A 26,412-nucleotide genomic window follows, 5' to 3' on the forward strand; every position below is an offset into this window, starting at 1 on the left:
TTACGTCGTGACGTTAAAACTGGTTGATCGTGACGGCGACGGCAACTCTTTAGTTTGCTCAACTCGGCTGCGACTTAAGCCTCAGTTGCTGCTGGCTTTCGCCCGCAACAGTTGAAAAGTTTGCGAGCTCCGCTTCAGACGCAATAACGGAAACGCCGGGAAGTTTTTTAGTCGAAAGTGAACGAAACAAAAAAAAAAAACACAAAAACAAAAAACAAGAAGAAACAACAACAATCAAAAAACCCAAATAAACGTCGTTTGTCGAAAATTGTGGTCCATCGTTCATGCTGAATGCCATGTGCAAGGCCAGCTCGAATGACTCTGCGTAATTATGCGGCAACAACAATTGGTGCAGATACGAGTATTATCTTCTGGTCAATTATAATAGCCGTGCAGTGAAAACGAAACGCAACAAATTGCATTGCCAGTGTGTCAGTTGAAGTGGTTTGGTCCGCTTTTCACTTGCCAAATAAAACGAAGAGAGAAAAAGAGTGTCGCTGCAATTTCGCGGAATGAAAATAGCCAGCAACGGCAAATTCTTTTAATTTGTATACAAAAGCGTTCAATTTGAATGTGCAAAAATCAATCAATAATTACCAAAGTCCGCTGAGTGCTGTGCATTATTTAAGGTAAATTCGATTGTTTATACAGCAGACATTAATCATTTATCATTGAATTACCCGACGAGTGGTGGTGGCGGTGCATTTTCGTGCTTTGATTCAGTCAGCGACCATTAAAGCGACCATTTTCTTTCGCCAGCTCGCTTTTAAACGAACGCTGCGAGTGAAGGGTAAGCTCGAATGCTGCCAAATGGCAGTAACAATAACAACAACAACAACGACAACAATAATAATAGCTACAACAACATACACATAATAGACAACACGATAGCAAACAGCAATTGTTAAATTTTCTCTGTCGACACGTTAGCCGCACCGCATGCTGAGGTCTTTAATAGCAAACGTTATAATTAAATGCTAAAGATGCGCTGTTACGTAAGAAGTACAAACACATATTATACATACTGATGTACATCTTTATAAATGCATACATACATATGTGTTTGGCGTCCTACCTCAATGTAAATGGAAATAAAGCCGAGCAGCTATAAAAATAAGCTCAGAGCGTTGCTCAAGCAGGCAGGCAGCCAGCCAGCCAGCCAGCCAGCCAATCGATTTGTGCGACACAACAGACCTCAGACGCTATGGTTTTGGCTCGTTTGCGGCCCGCCAACTTTTATGACACTTTCTTTTTGGTAGAAATTCGTTTCATGTGCAACAGCAACAGCAATAACAACAACAACAATAACAACAACCACAACATGAACAACAGCCGAAGTAATTCGAAATGCGTCATGCGTGGGGTTTTCAAAAGTGGAAGTGGAAGCCTAAAGGCAGGCTGTTGCAGCCAATCGACTGCAAAAACATGACAACGATACTATGGTTACTCAGTTGTCACCTGGAAAGCCGCTATCTTACATACACACAGAAAAAAACAGCTGAATTAATTATGCAGCTGAAGAAATTGCATAACATGTTCAAAGCAAGAGATTCGATAATATTGGGATATACTTTTCAAATCAATTTGTATGCCTAAAGAAACCTTAGGATTGTACTAAATTGTTGGGCAGCCGACTCGTTTTTTCCGGCTAGTAAGCATCCCCTTGTTATCTGCCTAGATCGAGTATTTATTTTTGCACTAAATAAATTAGAAATTAAATATAGAGAAATATTAAGTACTATGACAGTTTGTGCCTCAATCTGAGTACGCTAAAATATTTCTGTGTCGCTTAATTAAGGTAACTACATATTAATGAGATAAATTTGGCTTCAACACTATTTTCGCTGAGTGTACTGCGAGACGACGCCCAACACTTTACGGGCTTTTGATTACCAAATTGTAATTGCAACTTAAGGCTTGGTTAGTCGCCTGGAATTGTAGTCAACCATAAAAATGTGGTTAGTGGTGAGATGCTTGCGGCGGTTCAATTGCCACAGTGAAATGTATAGTCGGTTCATGTTTTGTACTATATTTAAAATGCTTCCTCACACACACATACTGACACCTAGCTAGCAACTCGCACTTTCATTTTGAGACGCAGCTTTTGCAGATTTTCAGCAGCATCTTTAACTCGTTTCATGGCCAGGCAACTTTCTTAACACCAACGACTACAGCCATTTGGAGCAAAGCGCCGAAGCGCCATTCGCAGACAGGCAGACAGACAGAAGCAGGCTACAGGAAGAGTGCAAAGAGAAATGGAAGTGCAACCTGACTGACAAGCACGTACTTGTACAGTGAAGCCATTAAAATTGCATTTCCACGGAAAATTCAATTTGTTTGTAATCACAAATGCACTCATATTTCAAATAAAATGTCAATAGGCAAGAATCTTAAGCCAAGAAGTATGCTCCGGAAAATAAATGATGAGCCAGAAGTGCACAATTTTACAAAACGAATAATTCTCATGCGGACTAATGGAAAATCATTCTTTCGTTTGAAAGTGGTTGGCATTGGTGAAAATTACTTATTTTTCTACCCTTTATGCGAACAGTGTAAGGGTATGCTAGCAAGTCTAAGCGTTAAATAAACTGTAGTGTCAAACTGTAGGGGTATTGATGATCAGCATGATGAGACAAATCGGCATAGATATGTACGTATCCATCCATCCATCTGTTTTCGACAATATCCTAATTACATAAGGTACTTACTTGTATATTGTTTTTAAATGGGGCCTCCCCATTTTCTGAAGCTTTATCACAATCTGTGCACTACGAGTATACATATGTAGATGCCATAAAAACGATTCGTGCAACAAAGTTTTGTTGAAGGACTGTGGGGGAGAGAGAAGAGGGTTCAGTGAAAACAAGAGTTGGCCTGGCATGACTTGGTCCCATTTAAAGAAATGCTCTCATGGCGAATTAGCAAACAACTCTTTAAAACATATTACCTCTAAAACCTTTTGTTATCGAGCTTAAAAGCTAAGCGAAAGCGACTCACAAAACAACCTTAATGAATTCATAATCCATGTTAAGCGAAGCTTTTAGGCAGACTTGGAAGAATATTATTGTGAAATATCAGACTTTATCCGTTTAAATTAAAAATTCAAGAGCCTAATTCTTTTTCAAAATTTGGATCAGTTGTAATGCTGTTGGTCAAATTAAGTGCTATACATAATTTCCGAGCTGAAATTGACAAATGGTCTTGGTTTTCATAACCCATCTCGCGACAATTCTTTAGAACATAATAAAACGAAAAACCATTAATAAAAAGATTTGTGGTTGGAAAAAGAATAGTGTTAATAGTGTTGCCAACAAACCAGGACTTACTGCCAAATGACAAATTATTGCGCTCTTGTCTGCATTCGCCTGCAGCAGTTACAGAATCTCAGGGCAGCACCCTTCAGCTGCCACTTCATGTCAAATGTTGTTCCTGTTGCTTGTCGACTTACTTGTACAGTATATGCGACGATGTTTTGTCAATGTCGCGCAAACGCCCCCAAGCATACATACATACATGTACGAGAAAACATACTTGTAGTATAGTACGCAAGTATTTATGTGGAGGCAAATGTTTCACGCTCTTTAGCCATGCAATTGAATTGGCTGGCAAGGCGTGACATTTTGAGAAGTGCTTTCCAAATCCAATTTAAATTGCTCACTGAATAGTATGTTTGCCAGCCAAATATCATTTGAGACAAGAGTGTTGCATTGCAATTACATGCGTTGCATAATTCGTTAAAAATTAGCAAGCGAGCGAATTAAATATAATCACTTGAATGTCGACACGAACGAAAACTTTCTATAAACAAGTTAAGACATAACGATCGAAGCCTCACATGGGTAAGAGTTCAACTTGCATATAAATCACTTGATTTTAGTGGGTGTGGCAGCAGAACACCCTCCCTAAAACAATTCCAGCACCCTAATGGTTGCCAGAAGCCGAAATGTTAATACCCAATTTGTAGCTAATTGGCAAAAATCAAAACATTTCACTAAACGAGCATTTCGCCACGAAACAGCAATAAAGTGGCTGACAGAAAATTGACAGCAAATGTATTTGGACAAACATAAAATACCTGTTGTTAGACTGTTGGTTCAGAGGAAAAAGGAAATTGAAGCCAAACACTATTCAGCCTTCATACCTACGTGTACTTTAATAAATATCCGATACGTGATGATAGTATGAAACGATAGTGCGACTCACATTCCCATTTGTTTGATTAATGTTTTAAAATTTAACATGCTATCATATAATGTGTAACTAAATGCAAATTTATTGAGTTTTAAAAGCTGTCTGCATGCAGTGCCTCAATTAAAGAATTACAATTTTGAAAATAAAACAATAAGAGCTTCGGTTCCGATGTATCTAAAGTTTAACTATTTTAACCATACATATATATTTATTTAAGCTTACATTTGTTTAATTAAGCTAGATGTGGTTATAGTTATCGTGTGTTCGTTTAGGTATAGGTGGATGTGCTTATCCACTGAAAATATTCCCTATCAGGTCGTTATGCGGTTTAAGAACAACATATATTTCCGAAAAGCGTTTGACTTAGAACTACTTACCTCATTGTGTCTTGTTATGTACAATTAAATGTATTTATACCCATCATCTATCTTTGTTAATATAATAACTGTATGTAAATAATCGAAGCACTATGTTGACAAACAAATAAATGTGTGCAACGGAAACTCCTAACTGTTCTGAAGCTAACGACAAAGATTTTGATGGAGCTCAATAAATGAGTAAATGGTATACACAAACAAGAGAAATTTAGAATTTAGAAGAGCGTTCTCTTAAGTCACCAATACTATAACAATAGCAATAATGTTAAAAGAAAAAAAGTCCAGGAATAAAAAATTTATCAAATTATTACTTAAAAAAGCTCCATGTTTTCTCTTGAATGGCTCTAGAAGTCAAGATTTATTTAATTTAGCTTAAGATTATTTTTCATTTATGCATGCATAAAATATTGAAATTGAAACAGGACTGCAGTAGGACAGCTCCAGTGTATAAATCTCCTATCCCTTTTAATTGCAAATCATATACATAAAAGTCTAGCAAAATGTTTGTGTGCATATCTATTTTGATATAAACAAAGAAATAATACCTTTTGCCAAAGTAAGTTATAAACTTTTGGTAAGACAGGAAGCAATGTTTACATAGTCTTTGTATAAGTGAGTTTGAAAATAGAGAACAAAAAAGATTTTTGATTTCGCTGAATTGGAACGAGGTCGAACAGCAAAAAGCTTCAAACTGTCTCGATTATCTGAGCACGCATCTAACATTTTACTTTCAAAATTGTTACCATTCACTTGTTGGAGTCACAAGTACCCGTAATTAGAGAGATTTATAAATTAAAAAGTTGTTTGAAGATGTTCTGCAGAATATGAACCATAAATATCTATAGAAAGAGAGCTGACATCCCAACTATAGTCATTTTCCTCTTTTCACTGTTCTGTCCTGTGAAACAATCATCTGTGGATACTTTGGTGTTTATCAAGTCTTATTAATTTCAATTCAGAAAAATGTAATAGGAAACAAAGCGACATCATTTTATATTTGCAGAAAGTTTCAGAAATGGCAGACGAGTGGAAAACTTCCACAACACTAAAGCACTATTTGAGCTCAGATCTCTCACAGATCTGTTCAAATATGTGTGTCCACTGGTGTGAGTGAAGCGAAGATAATTCTCTCTAGCTTTGGCCCGTGCGGTCGGTCAGTGGCTCGACTGTCCGCAACTTGTTCTAAACGACGGGCGATGGCAGGGGAAAACTACTGAAAACAGTTATGTCACATTGTCCACAGTTATGGATGCAGCTCGTAAGGCTAGTTTATGGATTTGACCGTTAACTGGCGCGCACTTAACGCCGTTTATCAAGTTGGTTCCAAAACTGGAAACTGGTTGTGCCTTGCCGCATTGTCTAAGCGACTGTCTAACTTTTGTAGTTTGTCACGAACGTGTCGCAAATGCTGACAGTCGTCGACTTATTAGACTGTAGTCAGCGCTTTGTACTTTTATATAATGCTAATGGCGATGCTATTGCCATGCTTTTTTATGACTCGCGGGAGCTCTGCTCCAATTCCATCAATTTGTATTATGAATATGAGTATGTGGATTTGTGTGCGTGCTGTCAGAATGTGGAAAAGTTTTTGTGACTTAATTGAGAAAACTTCGTTTCAGATGGGCGGGCTTGCATATCCACACACACACACATCAACTCGCATTTGCCTAAATATAACTAAGATGCCATACAGCAGCAAGCGTCATGGCAGGCAGTAAAAGTCTAACTACAACAACTAAATGAATTAAGCACTGCTGCAACAACAACCAAGCAGCTAGCAAAGTTTTCCAGAGCATGAAGGCCTCCAAGCACAAATTAAAAAGTTGCAACTAACCAGCTCGATATGCACAGCAGAACGTTAGTGGCAAGTGCTTGTAAATGGTAGCCACAGATGAGGAGAGTGCGATAAGCTACTAACTACAGAAATTTCGAGTTCTAATTACAAAGGCTCATTTGCATGCAAGCGCAATCATGGGCCACAGAACCGCAACTCCGCAACAGGGCCAGCAGCCAAAGGCATATAAAAACACAATGCCAAGAGTGCGATAACTGCGTGAGTGGAGAGAACAAAGTTGCAAAACTATACACACACGTACACACACACAGAGAGAGAGAGAGACACACACACACACACATATACGATGCCGACGTGTTTCCCAAAAATGTTTTGACAAGCTGCGGGTTTTGGCTTTTAGCAGAGGGGGCAGGGTGGCAGTGGGGCAGTGGGGCAGTAAGTCGCGGCAGTTGCAACGTGGGAATTTTCAATGATAAATGAGGAATCCAAACATCGAGTGGGCTGAGCATCGCTCGTTAATGAAGGTCGGGGAAAACCAAAACAACTTTAAACACGTTACAAGTATACTTGTATAATAAAAACTACCGACTAACAAGAAGAGGCACTCTCTGCTTCTCCGAATTCAAGTGCATTTCCGGAATAAGTTAACCAAGTTAGATAACTGTTTACATAAATTGCGCTCAAAAAGGCAAAAATTCGATGTGATTGGTGGTGGATGTTTTATTAAAACGATTTTATGGCTTTTAGTTCTAATCACTCGTACATCCTACATTAGTCGAAGACATGTGCGTAGTCAGCATCTCATTTAGGGGAAGTTAAGGTTTTGGATTTCCGAATAAATTCAGAGCTTTGGCCATAAGACTGGCATAGTTTTTAGATACGATTAATATACATATTTAATCGTTAAAAACATTTGTCATTGGGCTTCTTTGTGAACAACGCTTACAGATTTGGGAGGAAAAATGGCTCCTAGAATGCGGTGTCTAGTTCTAGGTAGGGCAGGGAAGTCGCAGAAGAGGTTGGTCACCGCTTTCTTTTCCTCCTCATCATGACAGCTCCTACAAGCCGGTGTACGGTCATAGCCCTTTTACGGGTGGGCCACGTTAGTCTTGAGACTTTGTGTTCGTTTATTTCTTTGGTCCACATTTAATTTGTAGCGGCAGGAAACAAGTTCATTTTAAAACTTCGGAAAATTTTTACTCAGTGCTGGTAAAGTACAGAAAAGATGTTCAAACTATTCTCAACAACTAAAGACGTCTGCCAACCATGGTATGCCGTTGCAGCTTCTATGAAACTCTTGCAAACTCTGCTTGGAAAAGTTGATTGACGTTATGCCGCTTATGCTGTTATGTTGTGAGCTGTCGACGGATGGATGGGAGCACAAGTTGCAGAATAGACTTCCGCTTGTAATCCTGGTAGATGCCATCGATGTGCATTAACGCTGCTGCACTGGGAATTTGGCTTAATAAATATATTCTCACCATGAATAGTTGCGTCGCAAAAGAGAGCGAAAGAGAGAACCTTCGGACAAAGTTTAAATACTGCACGTTATTCAGGCTCACTTATCTTGGTAGTGGGTAGTATTTCTAGGGACGGGCATCTGACCATCTTGCAACAACCCACATCAATGGGTCGAAAGCAATCAATAGCATCAACTTTCCACGAGCCGATTTGGTTTTAAAGTATTTCTGACAGACTGAAATTAAATGGTATTACCATTTAATACCTTCGGTGAGCAAACAAAATTAATTGGAGCTGCAAATGGAATTTTGCGAATATTTCAACTTGGCACTTATACCGAACTCTTTTAAAGTATATAATTTCCCATTAATTAACATGCGGAGGAAATTGTTCTGGAAAATGTACGCAAAGGCGTAGCTTGGTAATGGAAGCGTGTTGGTGAAGCCAACGACTGCACAGCAATTCGTGCGTAAAATTCTTTGTGCAGTCTTGGACGAAAGCGCTTTGTGTTTATTTTCGTTAACTTGTTGTCATGCAACGGAGAACAAACGAATGTAACTTCGTTCTGTAATACATTTAAGAGACTCTTTGCTGTCATTATTTGTGTTTATGCGCGTAGAGCGTTTTTCAAATGCCGCTAAAAAAGCGAAAGTGAAAATGCAACAAGAAAATAACGTGATCTGGCGGTTACAACCGCCCCCACCCGCAACTCTCAAACCGCCAACTCGAGCTGAAATGCCTGGCGTGTAAACAAAAACAAACTGTTTGCATTTTCACTTTTTTCTCAAAGCGCCTGCCCGCTCGTCGCTCGTCTATTTAACTGTTGGCCGTGGATGGCGTGTCAAAATCCGACGCCGCTGGTACCGAAAAGATAAATAAAAAGTGCGACGTGCATTGTTTACTTATCGCTCAGTGCTGGGGCGTTAGGCAGGAGCACGCGTCATGTTGACAAAATGCTAGAGTCGGCATGATTTGTATCTGCAGACACCAATCTGATGGTAAGCAATAACGGCGCTAACTTCATTCGTAATAGACAACTTGATTAGCAGGTTGCAGGTCTAAATGCTCTCCGAACATTTCGGGCCAATTATCAGCGCAGCAGACAATGCTCTGGCCGGTTTGGGGGCGTGGCGCCAGACACCAAGGTCGGGCCCTTTGGCTGCGACCGCAGAGAAAAATGCTCTTGATTCATTTTATTGACTGTGACGGCGCATTTTGGTTGCTTGTCACGTGCCATAAAATTATTTATGGAGTGGATAGCAGGGGGTGTTGTTGGGTAATTGCAAGTTCCACAACCATAAGAATAACGAAACCAACAACAACAATTACAGCAAAATGCTCTTAACGCTATAATTTTTAATTACAGCGCACGAATTCCAATGAAATTGCTGAAGACTGGCGAGCAAGCAAGGGCAACCCATTTAAATATTCCACGTGTAGCATGCAACAGCAGTTGCAGTAAAACAACCAATGAGATAGACCCTGGCAGTGACAGTGACAGTGTAAACAACAGCAACAACACCAACATAAAAACAAAATAACAAATAAGAAGGATAACAAGAACAGCTTAAACGTAAACGTAAACAACGACAACAAGGCGTATAATGAATATGTTAAGTAAAGAAAACAGCGCTGAGAGCAGCAGCAGGAGGGGGAGGAGAAGGCAGCCAAAATTAAAAACAAACACGCACAGAAAGCAAAGATGCAGTGCACGGCAGTGGACGCTGTTCTGCAGCCTCTTGTTGTGTCAACTCTGGCTGGCCACAGCAATATCGTCTAGCCGTGGTTACAGCCAACCTCTGACGAACCTGGCCGGCGCCGCTCACAACGATGACAACACATTTCGACCCATGATGCCCAAAGACATAAGTCCTGAGTTCATATCGCGCAATGTTTTCACCAAAGCCGGGCAATATCGCGTCTTTCAGCCCGTCGAAACCGAGAGCGATCTGCGCCTGGCCGTTGCCATGAAGCGAAAAGACTACAACGGCACTGCGGAGCCAATGCAGCCAAAGTCAACAGAAAGGTCGACAAAATCAACGATAGCTCGTGCAGTCGAGCCCGCATCGTTACCCCAGGAGCGGTCAACAGCTCTTCCGACTGCTACTAAAATAAGCGAACATAGTCAAGCGCCGGCAGTGGAGGAGGACTCCACAACATTGAATAAAGAACTTAATGGCTTGGAGCAGCTGCTTATGGAATATGTGGAGCAGTTCTTTACACAAGGCAAATACGAACCTATGCCTGGCCTGGTGCTGGCCTTGCAGCAAAGTCACAACGACACCCATCCACCATCAGACCCTGCCAGGCGTCAGGTGCGGAGTGCGGTCGAGGACGCCAATGTCGAGATCAACATACCTCGGGCACTGCAAAGTGGACGTCTCTTGTTCTTCACAGGTAAGCCAACATATGAAAAGCAAGTGCCCAGATTAAGAAATACATATTACAAGACTAAAGTGCATTATATCCCTTTTAATTCTGTCATAAAAATTCCGCGAATTAGATATCACGAACTTTGGTTCTCTTTAGATAATAAAACAGCCAGCAAAAAGTTGCAATTAATTAATTTTGTGGAATTTGTTTCAAAGTTGTGTTATCAAATTAATTACAACATTTACAAATTTACAAATTTAATAATTTGCTCTTCTGGCCGTAAGTTCTTTACTGTAAGAATAATTTAACTATTTAAAGCAATCGGAAACTAAGGAAATGTATATATAGAAGGTCTCAATGCAGAGAACTCTAACAAAGAAAAGAGATTTTTGCAAATAATACACTTTGATGGCATTTACTCACTACCAAAGCTTTATAAACTAGAATATATGATAATCGAAAGAAGCTGTTTAACTTTGCCTATCAATTGAAAAGATTTTCATATTTTAGAGAATACAAGGGCGCGGAAGAATAGTATTCGGAATTAAATTAAGCAATTCACACCAACGTTCTGAAATTCATATCATTGTATGAACAACTTTTAAACAAATCTAACAAACATTTGCATTGCAGGTCTTAAGAAGATTATGTGGCCCATTTACATGGGCTTGCAGGTGCTGAAGAGCCTGCTTTTCGCCTTGTTCCTGCCCACCATAATTGGCAGTGTGAGTCGCCTCATAGGCAAAGGTATTTGAAATCTGTTTATTGCATGTGGTGGGATCTGTCTTGGCTAATGCAGCATCATTTATCAACAGGCATCACATCTGGCTCGGCCAGTTCGGTACCGTTGTTTATACGACCCATGGAGGCGCCACAGGAGTTGGACTTTAGGGACAACAGCGTGAACTTTGATGACGACAATAAGTTTAGTCTGGCAGATGAAGGCAGTAAAAACAATGGGGCTTATGAATACAATACAGGTACGTGTCAGAGGCATATAGTCAAAGCAGGATATACCCACAATAGCTGTCTCTTCCTCTTTTTAATAAACACAGCGGCTTCACAGCAGCAAGCGCAATACGCGCCCTTCAATGCGAATGCCATTAATCAGCAGGCTCTCTCGCGTTATGGCGGACAACAGCAGCAGTTGATGCAGGACACCTATCTGAGTGCTCTGCAGAGTATTGGTGCGGCGTCCTTCAAGAACTCGCAGAGCCTGTCCGCGGGTTCCTCGACCGCTGGGTTGGCAGCTCCGGGCATGGCGAAACGTCCAGTGGCACCGGCCAACATGAACACGTTCCAGAGCTTCCAGAAGGTGCCGAACTCATCGCTACTGCTCTCGAACTACGATCCTTTCTACAGCCCCTTGCTGTCACGCTTGGACTCGGTGTTCGCTCAACTGAAGCTCAATTCTGAAAATGAGAATTGTCGCGAAAAACTCATCTGTTTGATGTATGCGAACCCCGCAAAGTATGCACCGTACAGCAATCTCGTTTCGGCGCAATTGAGTCGGTGAGTCATATGGTGACTGCCTAAAAGTATGCTATGCTAAGGCTTTGTACTCACACGTCTAACAAGAATTCGCTTTGGCTTACATTTCAAATGAAAAAATCAACGCCTTGCTTACCTTTTACATTTTTTCCTCTTTTTTCTCCTTCCTCTTCCTGTTCCTAATTCGTTTATGTATCCAGAGAGCTGAACGAGCTGCGAAAACCCACATCAGATAACCCGGACATCTTACGTTTCTTCAAATACATGCGTGCTGCTAAGGACGGGCAGGATGGCGTTGACTGCGAGCAGTCATTTGATAAATGCAAGGAATTCAAGGATTTCGAAAATCCCGCCATGCTCTCCACCTTTAACGACATCAACAAACTGGTACAGGCGCGAAAATTGGCGTAGGCGACAATAATGATGACAACACAACAACGCCTCCAACACCAGAAACAATATTGTGCAAAAATGTACACATCGACATGCCCCGAATTTTTTTGAGGCATGTCTTGAAGCAGTAATTATGCAAATTAGATTTTAGATAGCGTAGCCATATATATAAAAGATCGACGCGCTGGCGTCGAGACGTCAAGACGTCTTGGGCATTTCGTGGGGGGAATAAATCACTGATGTGCTGTAAATAGAGAAATTTCTTTAGTGTAATTAACAAATTTACTATCAACAGTCGTTGTATTTAGCCATTAAACATATGTATTTATTTGTAAGTTAACGAAATATTTAGTATTATAATACACACTTAGTATGCTTAAACTATTTATTTATTTCAACTATTTATGTTTCATCCTAATCATCGTTGTTATCATTTTATAGTCATTTTATTTATAATAAATAAATATTTAAATTTGTTTATATTTTCAAAGCCGAAAAATGTGTTTCACAGCAGCTTTATTTTATGGGTATGTATTATGTATTAGTATTAGCAGATCCTAGTTGAAGGCCACACAAACTATCGTGGAAAGAAACAGGCAAACAATTTTGGAATTTTGTATGGAATGTGTCATTACGCTGTTAATTTGCGTCGAAGAGCATGTCAATCGGAACAATAGAAACATAAATCAAAGTCAAATATTAAGAAATAGAATAAAATTTACAACTTGAAGCTGAATCAAAGTCACATCGATTTTTCTTAGATAATTAATAATAATAAATTGAGCTCCAATTAATTTATAAATGAATGGCTGCAACATTCATAATGAGTTCCATAAAGACAAGGAAATAAAAGCAATAAGCAAATTCCTGTAAATTATTATTAATATCATGATTCAAATATTTTTGCAGCAACTGGGCCACTGGGAAAATGTGTATTTTATTCATTTATCCGAATTACTTGCCAAAGGCATTTTAAAGTTTATTGAAATTAGTCTGCATTGAGGGCAAAGCATTTTGAATTGTGCTTGTAATTATTGAAATTCACATTATGAGTTAGTAGTTGTATATGAAATAATTAAATCACCATATTTTAGTTGGTTTCGATTTAGTGCACAGTCATAACATGAAAACGTGCAACCCGTTTTGGATTACTTATACGTTTATCTCATTTTAAAAGTCACGTATCATTTTTATAGGGATATTATATTAAGTTATTAGTAAATTAATTGCACGATTCTCCGCAAATAAACAATGGAGTCTTTAAATCCAACGCCACATTTTGAACTTTTTGAGAAAAATTGAAATATATTTCTACATAAAAAGATTGGGATCTGACATGTCTCTTTCGGCTTCTTACATATGCACATTAGTTGATTAGACTTTTGTCATATACGCTTCAGTGTATTAAGTTCAGGGTAAGAAGTAGTTTTTCCTTATAACATAAGAATATATCATTATCTGTAAAACGGACAAATTCTTTCTTAAAACATTTAAAAAGTTAGTGCCAGAAAATTCTAACGACTGGCATGACCCTTATTTAGTTTCGTATTTAAATTTCCAGTTTCAGTTTGCTCCCAGACGCTTGAATCACAAAAAATAATAAAATTTGTCCTAAGAATGTATCAATATCTTACAACATTTAAAAAATGTGTGAGAGAAAATTCTTACGAATGACATGACCCTAATTTAGTTTCGTATTTTAATTTCCAGTTTCAAAAAGTTAATTTGCTCCCAGACGCTTGAATCACAAGAAATAATAAAATTTGTCCTAAGAATGTATCAATATCTTACAACATTTAAAGAGTGTGTGCGAGAAAATTCTTACGAATGACATGACCCTAATTTAGTTTCGTATTTTAATTTCCAGTTTCAAAAAGTTAGTTTTTCTCCCAGTTAGTTTCCTCCTCGAACAAAACGAGAAGTGAAATCATGCTGCTTACAAATATTAAATTTCTGGCCAAAGACAATATTTAAATCTTGATGCTCGATGGAGCAATTAAAATGATTTTCAATTAGAAATGAAAGCACTAACTGGCCCACAAAGCCCTCGCATTAAGGAAATATGTTTATTTTGTTTGTGTATATTGCAATCGTTTTCAAGCTGACTGTTCTCAAAACAAAGTGAAATTTGGTCAAGTTCGCTTTTACAATAACATGTTTGACGAACGAATCCAAATTAATAAACTCATGTGTACCAAATAACTTAAATGCAACGGAAATTTGTACAACATAGCTGTTTGGTCACCCATTTAAGCAAGCTGCTGTAATTAATGTACTTTAACGTGCACCTGCCCTCTGCCTAAATAAATTAGAGTCTGCCCTTGGCAAGGGTTTAACGCATTAGCTTCACATTACGCCGTCCACAGAGGAGCTCTCACGCAATGTTAATATAATTTCCGCTTATCTTATTTGCAACAATTTGCAAAAACAGCTAAGTGGAAAGCAATTTGAGGCGCACAGCGAACAGCTGCTGGCACACGCATGCCGGCGTCCATGCAACATCAACTAAATGTCCAGCTTCGTCCAGCGTTGTCACATGCTAGCATTTAGCATTAAAGTTGCCAACTGAACGACCACCCCAACCCCAGAGCGACAGTACCGCCCGGGAGGCTGTGCCAAAATTGTAATTACTGCACGGACTAGTCAGTTGTTATCTTTTTGCTACATTCTCAGCACAGCTTTCAAATGAAAATAAACACCAGATGGCAGGGGAATTTCCACAATCAACGCATTGTGTTATGCTTTGCCACATTTCGGGGCTTTTCCGCATGTAAGTGGAGCTGCTGGCAATTGCATCACGACACTCAATGCAACAGTTTCTGTTTCGGACACGCAGTGTGTTCAAGTCAGAGGTGTAGGCAAGAGCGAGCTCTTGAAGGGGAAGAGCGTAAGAAAAGTTGTTGTGTCATCTTATTATTTTATTTATTTTCAGCTAAGAGAAGAAAAAGCTACAACTTTACATTTTACACAATTAAATATTTATGATCAACAACACTGATAGTTAGTAGCGGTTTAAAAACTCATATGTAGTCTCAATTAATGTTTAAAGCTGATGTTTAAATATCCATTTCGATGTTTTTTCTCTTACTATATAGGATGTAAATATTGTTTACTAGAAGAAGCCCATTTAGGACGGGCAACCAAAAAACATACTATACTTTTTAAAAATGTATTTATTAATAGGTATTAAGTACAACTATTTGCCCCCCATGCACGTCCATGCACGTCCATGCACGAATTTCTTTTGGGGCACAGGCAAATTCGCTTGCAACTTGCATCCCACATGTTTTAAAATCAGAAAACGTTGAGGAAAACAGTTTATTCACATCTTACCATGACTTTTAACAATAGAGTGGCCATGTGGGCGTTTCCAAAACCAGTTGAATGTCTTGTGGCAAAAAGTGATTATTACCTATGCCAACCCGGGTTACATAATCTCTGTGCTGTGGCAGTGACGTACGACGTACGCTCCCCACTCTGCGGACGCTGAGTCATCGGCGAAGCCAACGATTTGCTCTTTAAATTAAAGTCGAATTTAACCCAAGGTCTCGACGTGCGCCTCTAAAAAGTTTTTGGGATTTTCTCAAGGCACACGACCAAGACGGCCAGACAGTTAAGTAGCCGGACGCAGCAAGTCGTTGACGTCTCAGCCCACAGACCTACATCGATCGGGCGATGCTAACCCCAACCTACCGCAAGAGCGACGGTGTTGACGAAGTCGTCATCGTCGTCATTATGACCACGCGTCGACTTATGATCGACGATACGAGTACTGAGGTAGCCGTCACCATCATCAATGTGGACTGGCCCACTGACAAGGGGCCATTGTTTGTTGACTGACTTTGCTTTGTGCGTTGACTCGAGGCGGTGCTTCAGTTAGCTGCTTGTTGCTTTTGTCGCTGCTCTCCTCTCGCCACTTCTCGCATTTCATATAAAATCTTTGCAGCCGGCCAGTCACGGCACAGTCGCTTGTAAGCCAGCCAAAAGGCAAAGTCTCGGTGTAAGTTAGCCGTAAAGGATATAAACAACCCAAAACACCAAGCGTTTATAGGAAACAGTTAAAGGTAAACAAATGCGAAAGCAAAAGCAAAAGTGAAGTGATGTGTTGTGATTTGCTGCGGTTAAGTGCGACCTGCAAGCAGTTGTGTAATATGCAAAAAATAATAACAAAGAGATGCGGGAAAAGCCATAAAATTCGAGTGGCAATGCGGTACAGTAGTGCCCAAAAGTTCATATACAGATAAATAATTTTAATGCGAACCGCATGCAAATTAGTTAAAAAAGGCAGCAACAATTTGCATTTGCATATGTATGACTGTTTCCACGTATTTGGCAATGCCCATTAGGTCGGCCACATTTCATTGACCTTCAATGGCAAATGTAAATTTGAAAGCAAAACAAAACGGCTAAACAACAAAAAACTAACAGGCGATAGAAAATGCGGTAATGCAAAAAAAAATTGGGCAAGATTTTGAAATCAAACACATACTCGTACATACATACGTACATACAGGCACCCAAATATTTACCATATACATATCCTGAGGACGCCTAAACATGCCCGTAGGCCAGCTAATACATAACTAATTAATTTGTTTCCTCTTCTGTTGTTGTTATTTATTTTAAAGCTGCCTATTTCGGGAGGGCCTGCGGAGGTATTTGGGAGCTGGGCTTTGATTGATTTTATATTTAATTAGTTTCTACAGTGCGGCGGTAAGCGCATTAATTGAAGTTGCCAAATGGGGCAGCATACTTTCGAGTGGGAGGGTATTATGTTGCCATAACAGCTCCACTTTCATGCTATAACACATTTTGCGTTGCCTACTTTGAGGCGTACCTGAACTTTCGACAGCTTAAATGAACCGAGTTTTGAACTTGGTCGGCGCGTTCGAGGAAGTTTCAAGCCCAAGCCCAAGACGCAAAACATTTGTCCAACAATTACGAGTACATCGATAGATAGCCATGTAGTATATATTTGTTTTGCTGGCTCTGTGGTTGCGCGGCTGTCAAAACAAAAGCGAAAGTAAAAGCGGCATCGGCTCCTTTCAAGCATAACTGACATTGCGTGCCGCGACTTGGACAATGGGGGCTAATGGGTAAAGCGTAAAGCGACAAGCAGAATCGAGAGCAGAGCGCGGAGTAATTGATTGAAATTGAACAATTTCTCAATTTCTATTCAAACTTCGTTAGCATGCAGTTCGTCAGCGAAAAGCCTTGTTTAGATCATTTCTTAATGTAGCAAACGGGTGGGTGTTTTGTTGTTGCTCCCGAGATATCTGAAACAAATTATCTCTCTGGCTGAAAGCGAGGCATTTCTAAAAATATGCGCAGTACTTGTATAACAAAAGCAGTTGCGGCATTTCATTGCCCTTAACACATTTTCTAAATTTGAAAAGCTAGTCGGAATTTTTCAGTTAAATTTTAATGTCAGGCTATAGTTTTGGATGCAGCTAGATTTAAGTTTATATAATAAAATTCAAAATTATGACTAAATTATATAAATACTATAAAATGCAGGCTATAAAATTGGACGATCATATTTTGAAAAGTATATATTTCAAGTTCTCTAAATTAGAAACTCTCAAAAAATATTTGAAAGTTTGCATTCGTAATTTTGAGGGACTCATTATTTCAGATTTAAATTTGAAATTTTCCTCTTGGTAGCCTATTTGTAGAGTACAGTCCTCTCTAAGATTCTTCAAGCTTATATTTGAGTAGTGAAATTTTCAATTTGTTCTACTGTTGGCTACTACTTCTACCATAAACGCATTTTGTTCGCTTTTTTGCACTTTGTTGTCAGACAACAATATCCGTCGGCATTCGCTGTTTGGGTGAAAATTGTAGACCTTTTTAGAGTGTATTTGGTTTCGCCTAAGTGGGCAACATTTGCATGAATTCAGCGCGATTGGATTACGTGCATTTTCTGCGCCATTTGCGCACCCAAAGGGTTAAGAGACCCAAAATTAACCGGTTTCTGTTGCATTTCACTCTCAGGGGCACATTGTGCTCAATGGTATCCAAAATGAACGCGCAGGTAATGAGGCAACAAAAAGGCACGGCGTCGTTTTCTGCGTCAAAACGAAAAGCTCAGATCGGTCTAGCTGAGCTCGACTTGGCGCTAACATTTGAACAATACATTAGCACCGCTTGGCGCTTGAAAGTGAGAGTTATTACGTGTTGGCTAAGCCTAATTGTAGAAGGTACGCCAAAAAAGAGAAGAAAACTTACTTGGCAAAAGCTTAGGCAACGCTTAACGATGCTGACGCATGCACAGCGTCCGGTCCAAGTAATGCGTCTGGAAAGTGTGTCAGAGTTTGTGAGCGGAGGTGGAGGTGGAGACAGAGGTGCGCCAAATCAGCCAAAAACGCGTAAAAGTTGCCAAATAGTAAGCACGAAAACGAAAACGCTTTACAGTTTTGTGAAGAGATACAGACGCAGTCGGAGACACAGACAAAGTCGTTAGAGTCCAAAGGTGCGGAGAGTTTTTGGGGCTATCGCATGATTGAGCCAAAGATCCAATGAGAGACCATGAAGCAGTGAAAACGACGTCGAACCGTTATCGCCGCTTGTCGGTTGAGTGTCAATTAATCGAAAATTGTTTATGTTTTATTGAGCAGTGGCAAGAAGCCGTAGCAACAGCCATAGCAATGATCGAATCTCGTTTACTTTGAATGGGAAATCAATTAAGCCTGGTGTCAGCAACGGACGTGTTTTACATTTTTCTTTTACCATCTCTGCTTGCAGCCATGACAACAATGGGAGCGTTCGCTTTACTGGCCCTGGTTGCCAGCACTTCATTGGCTTTGGTAGCCGGCGAAGGCTTCAAGCTGCCGGACCAACAGTCCAACAATGTGCAGCAGAGTCCTCATGTCCAGCAAATATTTGCGCCGCAGCCGCAACAACAGCAGTTCCAGCAGCCACAGCTGCAGCAACAACCTCAACCACAGGGCGAGGAGCGTGGTCGCTCTTCTATTTTGAGCATCTTCGGTCTGGGCAACGACAATGATCCCTATTTGGCTCGTACTAATACCAACTGTCTGGGCGGGGATCTCTCTGAGTGCTTCAAGACCCAGGCATTGGGCACATTCGATGAAATATTCTACAAGGATCAGTATCGGTAAGTCAATTAGATGGTCTTATTCGAACATCCATCCACTTGCTAATCTCAACTCAACTCTTCTTATGCAGTTTGTCTGACTTTGCTCGTGTGGTGCGTCTGCCGGAAACCCAGCAGCGTTCGCTGCTGCAGGAACCCTTCGAATACTCGGAGGAGCCACGTGGCGACGACGACGACTGGAATCAGTTGGTGAAATATGCTCTGCGAAGGGCCGAACGGTAAGTGACATAATTAGATAAATGACAGCGATCCGAAGTGGCAGCCAAAAGGCCGAGGCCTCAGCACCTTGGTATATTAATTAACTTTTGGGGAGCCAGCCGGCAAGAAATCGTGCATTTTTAATTGTTTGTTCTCAAGTGGCCCATAAAAATGTTTAACCCTTTATTCCTTTGGCTTTCGGTTTTTGCAGCTTTATCAAGTCGACGGCATTGGAGCTGGAATGGCCAGAAGAGCTGACCGAGGCTGGTCGGTATGAGGCGCGTTTCATTGGCAATGAGATTGATAGCGAGTTGGATGTCATTGAGAATAAGAGCGGTGGTCCATTCTGTAAGTTAATCTATCATTTTCTATTACGAACTTTAGCTAATTGTTGCCATTTTAATAGCTCGCAAGAAGATTAAGAAAATGATTATTCCACTACTGTTGGTGCTGAAGATTTTCAAGCTGAAGCTGCTGCTCTTCCTGCCCTTCATCCTGGGCATTGCTGGTCTTAAGAAAATTCTGGGCCTGGCTGCCATCATTTTGCCCGGACTCTTTGCCTACTTCAAGCTCTGTCGTCCCCCTGGCGGTGTGGGCGGCGCCTTTGGCGGCGGTCTGTCTGGCCTATTCGGCAGCAAGAACACCTTCCCCGCCTACACACCCCAGGGTGTGGGGCCAGCCACCTACTACCACCATCACGAGCACTACGAGGGCGGCCATGGCGGTGGTAGCTCTCCCTTCTACCGCCAAGATCCGGCCTTCTCGAAGCCCTACGTCGACTACTACAGCAAGAACTATCAGGGTCAGGAGCAGCTGCAGTTGCAACAACAGCAGCAAGTGGGCGTCAATTCCGTGAGCTTCGGCGATGCGCACGAGGCTGCGTACAATGGCTATTATGGACGCAATACGGGCAAGGACATAACGGCCCAGCCCCAAGCCACGGCTCCTCTGCAGCAGGCGAGCTAAAGCGTCCCTCTCTGTCTTTGTTATTTATTACTTGTTGTGTGCCTAGCTGTCATGCCTTCCTATAAGCATGAAATATGTTATTTATATTTATATTGTAAATAAATTTCCACTATAAGTTCAATTGCAATGATTTTCTGGACGCGCTGGTTGTCTAATTAATGGCAAAAATTTCACTGCACAATGTGTTGCTTTTGCTTTTGTCTTCTTCTATTTTCTATAGCTTTAAATAAAATGCAACTTTTAATTAAAGCAAAAGAAATGCCACGCCGTGAAATTGGTAGCCTAGCCAAGCCAAGCCAAGCAGCAGCAACAGCAACAATATTAGCAAAAGAAAAGTGGCTGAGCGTGTTTACCTTGCTTCGATTCGGCCAACTTCAATGCTGGCTTGGACCGGTGTTGGCTGTTGGCAGTTCAAAGTCAATGGCAATGGCAATGGCGATGGCAATGGCAATGGCAATTGAAAAGCGGGTTGGCCGATTTCAAATAAGCTGCTAAAGGCCTAAGCTACAGCGTTGACAACACTGGCAAAGTGTCGACTGAGTGACTGACTGACTGACTGACTAACTGACTAACTGGCGGGCCGACTGGACCACATTTTCCGAAAGAAAGCGAGCCAGCGGGTTCGGTACATGAGAAATTGTTATGACTCTGGCAGCAACGCCAAAACGTAGTGGCTGGGCTGCAACTCGGGCGGACGCAATGTTTTCGATTTTGGTGCGGTTTGATTTTACACACACACACACGCACACACACACACTGGTAACACCCATGCCGACACACATGCACACACCACCAGCATCCAATTTATGGCCAGAGCTCGTAGCGGTTTTTCGTCCGACTGGCAGCAGCCACTTTCCTAGCGTGCTACATTTCTAAACAGCCGTCGATGTTGTTATTGTTGTGGCTGTTGTTGTTGCTGCTGTTGTTGTTACCCTACTTCTACCGCCTTGGAAAATTCAAACAACACACACACACACACACACACACACACATGACTGGCAATTTTTTGGCATATGCAATAACTTTTGTAATGACTTTCTGTGCCATGACGGCCAAATTGATTTCAATTCCTATAACTAGAGCTTGCCAATTGGCAAGTGGCAAGGTGGGCGGTGCAGGGCGGCGGACACGAGCGCCACCTGTTGGGCTACGCCCTGGGCGGTTCGAGCCACGTCAAATACAATAAATGTCGCTTACTTTAATGGGCACAAAATTCAAGGCATTGCAGCAATGGGCGTTCAGTTGCATGTGAGAATCGAAATGGAAAACAGCATTGTAGGTGAAAAGTTAATGACGCCTGCTGTTGAGGGCGCCCATGAATGAACAATGCCAAGGAGGCGTACTAATGTGGGAACCCGACAGACATTATTACGCGTGAGTGGGCAGAGGTGGCGCAAGTGAGGCCAGAAGTAGCGTTACCGGCAAATAGATACCTCCTCTGATACTATAGGTTACAAATGGGGGACATATAGTATATGCGATATTTTTACAGATATGCATTTCCACAATTTCCACAATTCTTGATGCGCCATTTACTTGCTCTTTAGTTGGTGTTCGCTAATAGAGGTGAACTAATTGAAACATATTCGAACCCTAATAGTTGATTAGTTAAGTTTTAAAAGTTTGGATCACAATATTTGTTTTAAAAGTTCTGATTTATGTTCGAAACGCCACCTTTTTAATTTTAATTATAATTTCTTCACCCAAAAACTAAGCGTGTATACAAGCTCAGTGTAGAAGTAATCAAGTAATTTTCAAAATACTAATCAATTGCAAAACATAAGCAAGCTTGGTCGCATTGGGAGTGTTTTCTTAATTACATAAAATAAATAATAAACCTATAAATTACTTGGTGCTATGCAATTATTGTTTTGGTTGTTCAAAATCTTTGAAGTTAGGTGCAAATAAATTGCCTGACTAACTAGCTTGTTTTCAAATTATGGAATTCAGAACTTTATGGGCAATTTTGTCTTAACGAAGGGATATATATGTAGGTGTTTTCAGCGAATACGAATATAGAAAATTAAAGACACCTACTTGTAATGCGACGTAGCACATCACTCAATGCATGACTAATCATTTAATTTTATTAACGGGCTAAAAATTCAAATAGCGAAGTAAGACAACAGCCCCATATTCGTCAGTTGACATGGAACTGTGGAATAATACTGGACCAGTGCTATCTGTTGGAAATCCGTCACTGGTGCCATGGGATAACCCCCCGTTGGTTGAGCTCAATGAGCCATTATTGTCCGCAGAGAGAATGCATGACGATAGTGATTCTTTAGAGGACGATCCTTCATGTGAAATGGGCTATGTCTGGAGCTATGATGAAAACGGATGTGTTCCCGATATCAATCAACGAAACCAAGTCGTCAACAAAAATTTATATGGCTGCAAAAAAGGCTATCAGTTTATCGGTGGCCCAGGGAAGTGCGAACGAAAAAGATATGATCATACACAGGCACCTGGTCGTTTCTACAAATGGATATTTGGCACAACAACCACACGGAAGCCGTTACCTCGACCCAAAAGACCTCGTTCGACTACGCCGTACACCGGTCGATACTGGGGGATCAATAGTGGCTTAGGCAAGGATCCCACTTATCCGTTTGATAATTTCTACAATATTGGTCAAAACTGGAACTATGTGGTGAACCGGCCATGGGGAAAGCTGAGGAAGTAAAGAGAATTGTCCCAAATCTTTGTATATTTCAAAAATTAAATTGAATGGGAGAGAATGTGAGAAAAAATGCACGTCATCATTTAATAGCCATGCGAATATCCATCGTGTCTAATGGCATTCGTTGGCCCTCCCTTGTCGAAAACAATTACCTCAAGTCGTTACTTTCATTTGATAGAAACTTACAAAAATGTTATTAGTTCTAAACACAAAAATTAATTGCAGGTTGAAATAAGCGACGACGCCACTGTCTTTGTCATTGTGGCTGGCAGTGGCTCTGGTAAAGTGCCGCAAGCTAATTGGGCTAACTAAAAAGTTTTCATGTTTGCATGCGTGTTGTTGCCATCGGAGTTGTTGTAGTATTTGTTGGTTTCTTTGTGGGAAAAATGTCTCCTTTGTTGTTGGGAATTGGGTCTGCTGTTGTTTACTTTCAGTTGCTTTGTTATTGTTATGACCCATGCGATCCGTTGGAGGGTGGTTAATAGGGGGGTAGGGACGTAGGGGGGGACGCTAGGAGACAGAGAGAGCTTGTCGTCAACATAAACAACATTAGGTAGACAGTTAGTAGGCTGCTGCTGTAGTCGCTGCTGCTTCTCCATAGACAAGGCCACAAAGATATGGCCGAGAGCTTCCGAAACGACATCAAGTTAGAATTTCCTGAAACTAGCAAAACGAGTCATCAGCGTTGTAAGCGAGCAAGTGTGTGTGTCTTTTTATATTTTTATTTTTTTGGGCTTTGTGAGCAAACACACACACACACACACACACACACACACACACACACACACACACACACACTGGGACCAGTTTTCAGGAAAATGGCAAAGTCAATGCGACGAGGTAAAAACAAACGCTGTCGGCGCCAGCGTTGACAGAGGCCTGCATTGTATTTGCGACGATTTTTCTGCTTTTCATATAAAACCCAAATCGCAGGCGGAAAATTCGCATTAGGTTTTCTTATAACACGACGATGTCAACAGCGGCAGCTGGCAGAGAAGCAGCAGCACCACCACAACAAGCTTTACGGTCAGCGTGACATTTGAGAAGCAGTAGTAGGCGGAAAAGCGCAGCACGTGCCGCGGCTGAAGTGTGTGTGTCAAGAGATTGTTTGTTTGTGCGTGCGTGCGTGTGCTGGAGTGTGCGCCAAAGGATAGCAGGACATTCGCCACATATGTGAAATTGTGCGTGGCCGTGCATTCAAATAAAAAATAACGTGCTTGACTCAACTCTCCAGTGATACCCAGCCTCAAAAATCGAACAAAAATAATTTACGCTTACCAACAACCACAACGGCAGCAACATGCTAACTTTTACGGCCTACAGTCTGCTCGCCCTGATTTTCGTCCTGGCCACGTCGCAAGGCACGCCCGCCATCGCCGCCAATGAGAACTCGGTAAGCCACGGGAGAAGGAAAGAAAATGGAATTAGCGCCGTGCGATAAAGACAAGGCGAAAACTTTTTGGCTGGCCAAATCAAGCATAAAGGAGGTATAAACTTTGCACAGCTAATGGGTTTTGTTTTTAAAACACACATTTTGCCAGCCAAACTGTTGCCTTATCGATACATAAAAGGGTCCGCAAGTGTTGGTCATGTTCTGTGGACCAGCTGACGGCCATTTTGTGCCATTTAAGCTCAATGTCCTGCAGCAATTTTTGATTGCGACCACAGAGACAATTGTGATGGGCTGTAGGGTTCTAGGGAGGGGAGACCTAATTCAATTTATTATGCACACAGAAATCAATTTTGGTCCTGAAAAAAAAAAGCAAAAAGCATTTGACCCCAAATTTAGGGCATGTGGCTATATTTTGAGAACAACTGCTCTTTGAGCTCTTAGGCTAATCAAATGAAACTCAAACGATGCTGAAATTGACATTTGAAAACATACGAACCCAATCCACCTCGTCCTATCCACAGATAAGCGCCGACTATCGCAACCGAATGGAGGAGCAGATACTTGCCAAGTTGAATTTAAAGTGCAGCCAAAGGGACAATCATTCTTGTATGATGCTAAAGCTGATTGTGTTCATGAATCGACTGTTCAAAAAGTCCAGCATCGAGCTTAATGAGAACGTCAAGGTCTTACAAAATAGGTGAGTGAGTGGGTCAGCGGATGGATGTCACTAAATTTTGTAACAAAACTTAACCCATCCGGCATTTCTCGTCCGCAGAGATGTGTCGGAGATACCAGATGATCCCGAGGATGACTTGTTGCTGGCACGTGCCATAGATTCCGATGAGGAAACCTACGGATTGCTGCTGGCCAACAAGCTGTGGAAGTTTGTGCGCTCACGTACGCTACGCTATAAATTCTCTGACAACGCGGACTTTGTGCTCGGCAGCGAGCCCCAGGGTAATCTAAACATCGGTGTTTCCGTGCGACCCATCGAGGCATTGCAGGAGGGACGTGGCAAGATGAAGAACATGGGTCCCATGCTAATGATGATGGCGGCCAAGACGGGTGTGGTGGGAGCCATACTGCTCAAGGGTCTCTTCCTTCTAGCCGGCAAGGCTCTGATAGTGTCAAAGATTGCACTTCTGCTGGCGGTTATCATATCGCTGAAGAAGCTGCTCTCGCACAAGAAAACGATTGTGGAGGTGCCAGCACACCACGACAGCTACAGTTCGGGCTGGGCACGCGCCCTCGATGGCTTTGTAGAGGGTCTGGCCGAGGTGCCGGCCCAACTGTTGGCTCAAGATGCGCAGGAAATGGCCTATGGAGGTCAGCAGCCTAAGGCTGCGGCGGGGTCGGGGGCAATGCCAGGCAATAAATGAAACAGTGCAGCATGTGGTGCGTGTTATTACTATGCCCTGATTGATGGACGGTCTAGCTGGGGCTCTTATTGACTGTTACTGTTACCCGTATTTGCCGACTGTTCGTTATTTGACTTGCTCTATTTCTATTAATACTCGTACATTTTCAAGCTAATTTTTCTTCTTATTTATTTTGCTCCATGCCTGGGTACTATCGCTCTATGCCTGCTCGCTGTATCTGTTATGCTTCACTCACTCACTTATTTCACTGTTTATGTAATTTATTAATCTATATATATTTATATGTTAATTTAATATTTATTGAAGAATAATAAATAAATGTTATGCAAGACACATTACAACTTCGAGCAACCATGTGCTCACTTATTTATTTGCTTTTTTTTGGTTTTTGTAGCATTTTGATGCTAATTACAAGAATTCGGCTAAACTAAATGTGTGCGTTAGACTCGACTAAACTTAAACACGTTACAGGCAATAAATAAATAAATACGTAGAAATATCGATTTAAAATATTAATTAAGTTTACGAATTGCAGGGACGAATTCGAGACCCCGCAACCGTTTCGCATATCCTCACTGGGGCGTCATCAGATGTT

General features: G+C 41.2%; 3 protein-coding genes across 3 annotated transcripts; all 3 read left to right on the forward strand.

Moving 5' to 3' along the window:
- The first annotated feature begins 297 nt into the window (after positions 1 to 297).
- Positions 298 to 12,248, forward strand: LOC115621226. Its single transcript, XM_030514815.1, has 7 exons — positions 298 to 629; positions 9,191 to 9,850; positions 9,941 to 10,221; positions 10,831 to 10,944; positions 11,013 to 11,177; positions 11,253 to 11,709; positions 11,889 to 12,248. The coding sequence occupies exons 2-7, from the start codon at positions 9,429 to 9,431 to the stop codon at positions 12,097 to 12,099; spliced, it is 1,650 nt and encodes a 549-aa protein (XP_030370675.1). The 5' UTR covers positions 298 to 629; positions 9,191 to 9,428; the 3' UTR covers positions 12,100 to 12,248.
- Positions 12,249 to 16,124: 3,876 nt separating this feature from the next.
- On the forward strand, positions 16,125 to 20,483 carry LOC115621227. Its single transcript, XM_030514816.1, has 5 exons — positions 16,125 to 16,145; positions 18,826 to 19,198; positions 19,270 to 19,416; positions 19,608 to 19,744; positions 19,803 to 20,483. The coding sequence occupies exons 2-5, from the start codon at positions 18,828 to 18,830 to the stop codon at positions 20,360 to 20,362; spliced, it is 1,215 nt and encodes a 404-aa protein (XP_030370676.1). The 5' UTR covers positions 16,125 to 16,145; positions 18,826 to 18,827; the 3' UTR covers positions 20,363 to 20,483.
- Positions 20,484 to 24,345: 3,862 nt separating this feature from the next.
- LOC115621971 lies at positions 24,346 to 25,817 on the forward strand. Its single transcript, XM_030515821.1, has 3 exons — positions 24,346 to 24,438; positions 24,960 to 25,135; positions 25,214 to 25,817. Exons 1-3 carry the CDS (start codon positions 24,346 to 24,348, stop codon positions 25,815 to 25,817), a joined length of 873 nt encoding a protein of 290 aa, XP_030371681.1.
- Positions 25,818 to 26,412: the final 595 nt, after the last annotated feature.

The sequence above is a fragment of the Scaptodrosophila lebanonensis genome, unplaced genomic scaffold (assembly GCF_003285725.1).
Source record: "Scaptodrosophila lebanonensis strain 11010-0011.00,11010-0021.00 unplaced genomic scaffold, SlebRS2 tig00000024-arrow-pilon, whole genome shotgun sequence".
In the NCBI taxonomy this organism is placed as follows: domain Eukaryota; kingdom Metazoa; phylum Arthropoda; class Insecta; order Diptera; family Drosophilidae; genus Scaptodrosophila; species Scaptodrosophila lebanonensis.

Coding starts and splice junctions, on each gene's coding strand:
- LOC115621227 (XM_030514816.1), top strand. CDS start 18,828: ATGACAACAATGGGAGCGTTCGCTTTACTGGCCCTGGTTGCCAGCACT. Junction 19,417..19,607: donor GCTCTGCGAAGGGCCGAACG/GTAAGTGACATA, acceptor CGGTTTTTGCAG/CTTTATCAAGTCGACGGCAT. Junction 19,745..19,802: donor TAAGAGCGGTGGTCCATTCT/GTAAGTTAATCT, acceptor CCATTTTAATAG/CTCGCAAGAAGATTAAGAAA.
- LOC115621971 (XM_030515821.1), top strand. CDS start 24,346: ATGCTAACTTTTACGGCCTACAGTCTGCTCGCCCTGATTTTCGTCCTG. Junction 24,439..24,959: donor TCGCCGCCAATGAGAACTCG/GTAAGCCACGGG, acceptor TCCTATCCACAG/ATAAGCGCCGACTATCGCAA. Junction 25,136..25,213: donor GTCAAGGTCTTACAAAATAG/GTGAGTGAGTGG, acceptor TCTCGTCCGCAG/AGATGTGTCGGAGATACCAG.
- LOC115621226 (XM_030514815.1), top strand. CDS start 9,429: ATGAATATGTTAAGTAAAGAAAACAGCGCTGAGAGCAGCAGCAGGAGG. Junction 11,178..11,252: donor GGCTTATGAATACAATACAG/GTACGTGTCAGA, acceptor TAATAAACACAG/CGGCTTCACAGCAGCAAGCG. Junction 11,710..11,888: donor GTTTCGGCGCAATTGAGTCG/GTGAGTCATATG, acceptor TTATGTATCCAG/AGAGCTGAACGAGCTGCGAA.